This window comes from Gadus macrocephalus, chromosome 8, assembly GCF_031168955.1.
Source record: "Gadus macrocephalus chromosome 8, ASM3116895v1".
Taxonomy (NCBI): Eukaryota; Metazoa; Chordata; class Actinopteri; order Gadiformes; family Gadidae; genus Gadus; species Gadus macrocephalus.
The window spans coordinates 17,632,459-17,639,834 of record NC_082389.1 but is presented as its reverse complement, the minus strand read 5'-3'; the positions used below and the strand labels follow the sequence as shown (position 1 = coordinate 17,639,834).

Below are 7,376 nucleotides of genomic sequence, written 5' to 3'. Positions count from 1 at the left end.
CCACCACCACCACGACCACCCCAGAGAGCTCCTCCACCACCACCACCCCAGAGAGCTCCTCCACCTTGACCACCACCCAAGAGAGCTTCTCCACCACCACCACCCCAGAGAGCTCCTCCACCACCACCACCCCAGAGAGCTCCTCCACCTCCACCACAGAGAGCTCCTCCACCACCACCACCCCAGAGAGCTCCTCCACCACCAACACCACCACCATCTGAAGGAGCTCCTCCACCTCCACCCTAGAGAGCTCCTTCTCCTCCTCCACCACCACCACCCCCACCCCAGAGAGCTCCTCCACCACCACCACCCCCAGAGAGCTCCTCCACCTTGACCACCACCCAAGAGAGCTTCTCCACCACCACCACCCCAGAGAGCTCCTCCACCACCACCACCCCAGAGAGCTCCTCCACCACCACCACCCCAGAGAGCTCCTCCACCTCCACCACAGAGAGCTCCTCCACCACCACCACCCCAGAGAGCTCCTCCACCACCAACACCACCACCATCTGAAGGAGCTCCTCCACCCTAGAGAGCTCCTTCTCCTCCTCCACCACCACCACCCCCACCCCAGAGAGCTCCTCCTCCACCACCACCACCATCACCACCTCAGAGTTTCTCCTCCAGCCACCATGGAGGCCCGTGAGAGAAGTTGTGGGAGGGGTAAGAGAGACGGAGAGCACGCTACAGAGGCAGAGAGAGAGAGGTCGGGGCAGCGAGAGATGGTAACAGAGAAGGCTAGAGAGAGATGGAAGAAAGTGCCACTCAGAGGGCAAGATGGAGAAGGAGAGCGTTAGCATTGAGCAGGCTACGCACGATGGCCGGAGTGGCTAGAGACGCCCAGGGCGTTGGTGGCCTGTGAAGAGGGGCCACAGGGGCCAATGTTACTGGCACCCCATTAACAGCAGAATGTAAACCGTTCACCGGCCCCTCGACAGAGCCCCAGAGACCCCCCCCCCCCCCCCCCCCCCCCCCCCCCCCTCCGCCAGAGCAGACTGAACAGAGTCAGAGTCGCCACAGCTGGACCTCACGCTCTCCCGCCTCCCTCATCCTCGGCAGCATACTAAGGGACTGAACACGGCTGGCATTTGGTTCTCCTCATTGTTTCCTCCTGCTGCACCTCTCTCTGGCTCTTCTTATGTCTATCTCTATCTCCCTGTCTCTCTTGAGGTGCGTTGACATCAGTTACGAAGCAGACCCAGTGGCCTACGAGTTGGGCCGAGAGCCACTGAAGGGCGGAATCACGGTTGGAGCAGACATCTCACTTTGTTTTTTCGCTATTCTCTTTCAACGTCGGCCTCTTTTTGTCCATCTCTCTTATGAGTGAGAGAGAGCGGGGGGAAAGTACGAGCGCACCGGGGCCCCTTAGGGATACGGTGATGAAACCAGAGCCTCATCAGACACCGGCAGGTAGAGACAGGAACGTACACAAGAGACTGAAGCATGAATGAGCAGAGAGGAGAGCTGGACGAGACCTGGGATGAAAGGACGGAGCGAGGGAGGAGTGAGGGGGACTCCTGAAGATATGAGATAAACACACGGGAGGAAAAAAAAACTGGAGTACATTAGGAGAGGAAGCCTGCCGAACGGAGGGGACAGAGAAATGGTTTCCCCCCTGTCTGCCGAGGTCGGATACAGTACAACGGGAGAGGAAATCCCTCTGCTCCGTCTCTGGACTGGGGCTGTCGCGTGACGTAAGGGGCTGTATATAGGAGGCCCTCGCTCCCCTTTTCAGTTGAACCTGTAATCCACTGAAGGGGTTCTGACATGACTTTGCTCCTGGAACGACGTACAGAGGAGGGTATTCTCTTGGGACTATCAACACATCAGTGACATCAGATGGTCATGGTTCGGACAAAACGAAGAGAAAATACCAAACGTGCACAGGAATCATTTACAAACTCAATTTATTCAGTTTCCGAAAAGAACAAAGCAATTTTATAGCTATATATATAAATATGTATACATCCAATATATATACATATACATATATATGCCTATATATATTTAAAAAAATAAAATACAAAAAATAACGCTTGCAATTTTGATCCGTTGTCGGCAGACTTCCAGTAGTGGAGTTCATATGGAGTTGAATTGTCAGTGAAAGGAAATACATTCTGCTTGAAATGACAGGGTTGATATAAAGAGAAGATGGATTGGTTATCCAGTTCAGTACAGCATTCATGACACATTAGGAAAATGAGAGCTTAAACCAGCCGACAACTCTGTTTGGTCTCCAAGTTTCTGTTGAGAAGTCGATGGTACCTTGTGATTTGTCTTTTTACAGTTTGATTGTTCCCCACATAGGAATAATAAAGGGCGATGTGTCAACTATTTATATATACACAACACATCTATATATATATATATCTATGTAACAATGGTTATTTAACTGAAGTGTTTATTAACCAACATCCTTCAGCCCAACATTACTCTTCTCTTAGTGCAATATATTGAGAAGGTTGTCCGCTGTACCATAGCGTGAGGAGTCCTTGTTAAACCCAGTAGTTCAGGCAGTCTGAAGGTGGTGCCACTAATGAATCAGACACTTATTTCACCTGAACGGTAACAAAACGGATTCAACGTACAAAGCTGTAAGATGGACATAAAGGCCTTGTGATGTGTCTATTGTTTAAAATTAGAAAAGAAGGCGCAGCCTTGGGCCGTATTCCACTAGCAGCCATCTTGTTTCTTAACTCTAGAAACATAGAACGCTATAAATGTTAGCACTAAGATGTCCGCTAGCGGAATAAGGCCTACTAACCCATAGTGAGGGCTGGAAGTGTGTGTGCGTGTGTGTTTTAATAGGAATATGCAGTCTACAGAAGAAGGCAGTGGAAACAAAATCATTGACAAACGACAAACAGGAAGAATAGACAAAAACAAGCCTTGGCTTTGGCAAAGCATATAAAAAAGCACCACCATGTAAAGCTGATAATGACATAAAATGACAAGCAAGCATGTAGACATTCCTGAATTGGTTGTTGGGAGCCGAGAGAGAGGCGGCAAGGAGGGTTGAGTAATACTGGACACTTGTGACGACAAAGCAACGCTTTAAATACTGAAATGTTTACCACAGTATTCTTCAAATAATCCCAGAGACGATTTCCACTTGAACATTTGCAACCTTTTTAATCTGCCTACGTCTCCTGCCAACAACAAACCTTTTCTCCGTGCAAAAGATAAAAGCAGATGATTCTGCAGAAGTGGGCCCAGAGCATGCCTGCAAAGGTTCTCCACTTTTACAATAACCAGAAAGTTTAACAACGCTGTAATTTGGTTCTTGCCCTATTTGAGGAATCACTTAAAAAAAGCGCCCAGCTCGTGACAAACAAGAGCCGCGTACGAGAACAATGTCCCTGCGAAGCGGAAAATTAAAAAGAGGCCCCATGAAAACACTAATTAAAACATCCTGTCAATTAAAGCGAACAATGAGATGTATCTGTAGATTTAGTGGGAACACTGCTGATGCTACGCCCACACAGATGATCGTCTTGTAGGAAGCACATTTTAGCACACTTGGAAGAGAGACAAAAGCCTTTATTGTAAAATGTGTAAAAAAACAAAACATTAAAAATAAAAATATCAGACCAGCCCATCACCGGAACCCAGGAACTTTTCTTAAAACGCGTGTCACCTGAAATAAATACTTAAAATAAATCATAAACCCTTGATATTTTCCCCGTCATTCAGGATGATTCGAAAGTAAATCTCAACCTTTGTGCCCCTTGGTGGCGCTTGGACTCAGGTAGCCATCGCAGGTACGCAGCGAGCCACAGGCAGCCCAACAGAGGAGTGAGGGGGGAGTAGAAATGATAATATTCCTATCGGAGGTGAATACTGCCGAGGAACACACCCGTGCAGAGAAGGAGAAAGAGAGGGGGGGAAGAGAGGGAGAGAGAGAGAAAGCACAGGTGGGTGGAATCTGCGCAGCCCAGTGCACGTGTTTGACAGTTCCAGTATGGGACAGGAATACATTCAGGCAGCATGGGGGGGGGGGGGGGGGGGGGGGGAGGAGAGAGGGGGCGGTTGGGGTGGGCCTCTCCCTTTTTTGTACGAGGTACGTTTGGCACAGCTGATCCGCTGAATCCTCCCCTGGCTGTCCGTGGCTGTCTCTCTCTCTCGCTCTTTCTCTCCCCCGTGTATGTTCGTCTTCCCTTCCATCCGAAGGCAGCGTGTCGGTGTGAGCCGTTACCCCGGCTCTAGAGCCGCTGTGAGGCCACCTCGTCGTCGAGTCATGTGGATGTGGGGGGCGGGGATGGTGTCCAGGTAGAGACCCTCCTAGGTGGACCCAGGTGGGTCCTGTTCCGTCAGGTCAGGGAGCAGGGAGATGTTCTCCCCGACTGCCAGGAGCCTTTGGTTCAGAAGGCACGTGTGTGCATATGTCCCCTAAATGCTCCCACTTGAACCGTTGTGTTTGCTAATCTGCCTTGAGATCATATTCCTTGCTTTGATAGGAACTCAGCCGGTGAGCTCACCTCCTCTACCCCCAGATCTCCGCAGAGGGAGCAGGGGGGGGGGGGGGGGGGGGGGGGGGGGGATATGTGGGGTAGGAGGAAGAGGAGGAGTATGATGGGGGAAGGTCCATTCTCCCCATTCTGACTCCATTTCCCAGCATGCCATTTGGCGTGGTCTTTGAGAGAAAGGCAGGCAACACCTCTGTGAGTGAGGGTGTGCAGTCAGATGCCCTTGGTCAGGTCAGTGATGACCTTGGCCCTTACCAGCTTGCGGAGGAAGTCCTTCTCCTTGGATATGTTGTGGGTCCACGACTGCAGAAGAGGGGGAGACAAGGGGACTGTTAGCTAGCACGACGTTACGCCCCGCCACCAAACACCGTCCCTTAGGTCTTGACTGAACATCGGCGCACCACCGTGGGAGTGCAGCTATACATAAGAGTCGAGGGCTAGTGGAGCTTCTGACCCATGTTGGCCCTCAAAAGGGCAGTTAAGGGAACTGCATTTTACACAAATCAATAATCAAATGCCTGTCAAACTCGAATAAAACATAAACTCCTGGTACCCCTCTCAGAGGGTCCCCTAGCATGGGCCAGGGCTAGTGCAAAGGACTGAAGCCATAGGCTAACGGCAGTGGGGGAGCTTAGGGTAGAGCAGTCTAAACCAAGTTAAAACCCTCCTTCATTGCCCCTGACATTTGCCACGGCCTGTGTATGCACTTGATATACAATGGGGCTATTAATTGCGTGGATAGCTGTGCATGCTAGTGTCTGTGAGCAGCCCCCGCCCGATGGGGGTCAGGTCTGTGGGTCTGGAGGCCTAGTCCAGCGGGAACCCCGGAAAAGCGAAGCACATGTTGCTGTGGCGGTTCTATAGGGTGGGAGATACAGAGGAGCAGTCAGGCGGCTGCAGGGGGAGACGGGGCCGGGCCCTGCAGCTGCCTGCACTCCAACCTGCTGGCTACGACTGAGGCCCGGGGGTCAGCATGGCCGGATCCCGCTCCTCACCGGAACACGCTCCCGAGGCAACACCTCCAGGGCTCACTTCCTAATGTATAACCTCAGTGACCCCTTTGAGTAAAGAATAGGCCGTGAAACCCAAATGCAATGAATGAAGTGGTTGAGCAGGGCTACAATGTAAAGTCACCCCCGGTCCCGTCCACGTTAGAGGGATGACCACAGCGGACCAGGAGTCCACGGGGGCACTTGAGGAATGACTTCATGCCGGGTGCCGTTGACCAAACGCTGTTAATCAAACGCGTCACCACGGTGGCTGCTGGCGCTCGTTAATTAGTCCAAACAATTATTATTATCCTGATGGACCGCCTTGCTGATGATGATGATGATGATGATGTCGACGGGGATGACTGCTGCTGCGATAATGACGAGGGGCCACGGAGTTCAGCGGGAGTTGAGACGGAGGTCGTCGCCGTAGCGGCCTCACGTCTCACACGTCAGCGGAAACCCGGACATATCGGCTCCGTCCGGTACACTGAATGTTTAACCTCTTGGTTAAAGAACCCGGCGGAGAACCCGGCTAACAATATCTGGATACCTTCATGCACCGGGGGGGGGGGGGGGCTAGCCATACCCGAGACAAAGCAATCCCTAATTATTAGCATTTCTGAGTTGTTATTTATCATTTCTATATTTAACCGCTTGTATAACGGAGTGGAAAGGATAGCCAGTACGAAGGAGAAGGCAGAGGAGCCACCTGGAGTTTATCAGTGCGTCAGGCCTGAGAGGAAACTAGGGCTCCTTTCTACAGGAATGTGTGAGGAAGCCCAGGCTGACAAACGCCAAATGAGATCCGTCATCGGCGGTGGGTTCAGAAAGTCAGCGCTCTGCCGCCCGCCCCTGCACAGCAGAGACCATTACCGCCGCGTCCCTCACCGGGGGAGGCCAGGCCGTTCGGGACAGGATGAAAGCAAAACGGGACTCGAATGAAAACATGAATTAATCCCTATTGAGGCCAAATGGAAATAAAATGTATGCATTTTTTAATGCACTATGTAAAAAAAACCTCAACATCAGAGAGCCCTTGTTTCGTAGCACGGTGGAGCTCAGGGGGAGTTGGACCTCTAACCCTCTTCTGGTTGATGCCTTGCTCTACTGACAGGAGTTGGACTGGACCACACACCACAGCCAACTGTGTTAAATGTGAAAAGTGTACAAAATATAACCGTTGTTTTCACCCGGTTCAAATCCATTGTTGATCGTTAATATAACACTAGCCTTCCTCTTCCTCGACTCTGTCGTAACAGTGAGAGGCATGAAGGTGTCCTGGCGGGGCAAGCTGCTCACCTCTTTGATGGCGGACATCTTGACGGTCTCGTAGTAGTGCAGGGGCGCGTGGGGCGTCAACATGTCATAGCCGAAGCCCGCCACCGCCACCTCGTCACAGTTGTGCAGCGCCATGGTGATAGCAACCGTTCCGAGGGTGGGGATGTTCTGGGTGGAGAGAGGGAGCAAACCGGTCACCACTGGAACCACATTCACTCGGAATGGAGGTTTTTATGCAACTTACACAAAAGTGTAAGTTGTTACACAACTCTATATCAATTGATGTCCAGTAGCCTCCATCCTGGTCACCCTTCAATGCTACTCTTCTTTCAATCTGACTATTTTCCCTCTTCTGGCCATTATGTGATCTCATGGGTCGATGGCTGGTAAGTGAGCCTGTAGTGTGTGTGATTAAGGGGGCGTCTCCCCCTGCAAAAAACACCCATCCCCTCCTCAAACCTATTTCAGGGTAACCTTACATGCTGGGACCCCCACTTCCTAAATGCCCTGGGCTGCAAGGGAGTACTTGGGCTAAGAGGGCAAAATGTGCGTTGGATACACGCGTGTGTGTGCGTTGGACACACGCGTGTGATAGATGATGAGAGACGAGAAAAAGAGGGTGCAAAAGTGTAACAGCGAA

At 51.5% G+C, this 7,376-nt stretch overlaps 2 protein-coding genes across 7 annotated transcripts in view; one reads left to right on the top strand and one right to left on the bottom strand.

Annotated features, from left to right (window-relative positions):
* Window positions 1-7,376, top strand: part of scinlb (scinderin like b) — a 305,691-nt gene that overhangs the window by 152,276 nt on the left and 146,039 nt on the right. The window lies entirely within an intron of this gene.
* Window positions 1,891-7,376, bottom strand: part of st3gal3b (ST3 beta-galactoside alpha-2,3-sialyltransferase 3b) — a 46,469-nt gene continuing 40,983 nt past the window's right edge. For all 6 annotated transcript variants that reach the window (XM_060059628.1, XM_060059627.1, XM_060059630.1 and 3 more), the window contains 2 exons: window positions 6,758-6,904; window positions 1,891-4,769 (listed from right to left, as the gene is read on the bottom strand). In XM_060059628.1, coding sequence (XP_059915611.1) covers window positions 4,680-4,769; window positions 6,758-6,904 — 237 coding nt within the window. In that variant the 3' untranslated portion in view covers window positions 1,891-4,679. The remainder of the gene's footprint in view (window positions 4,770-6,757; window positions 6,905-7,376) is intronic.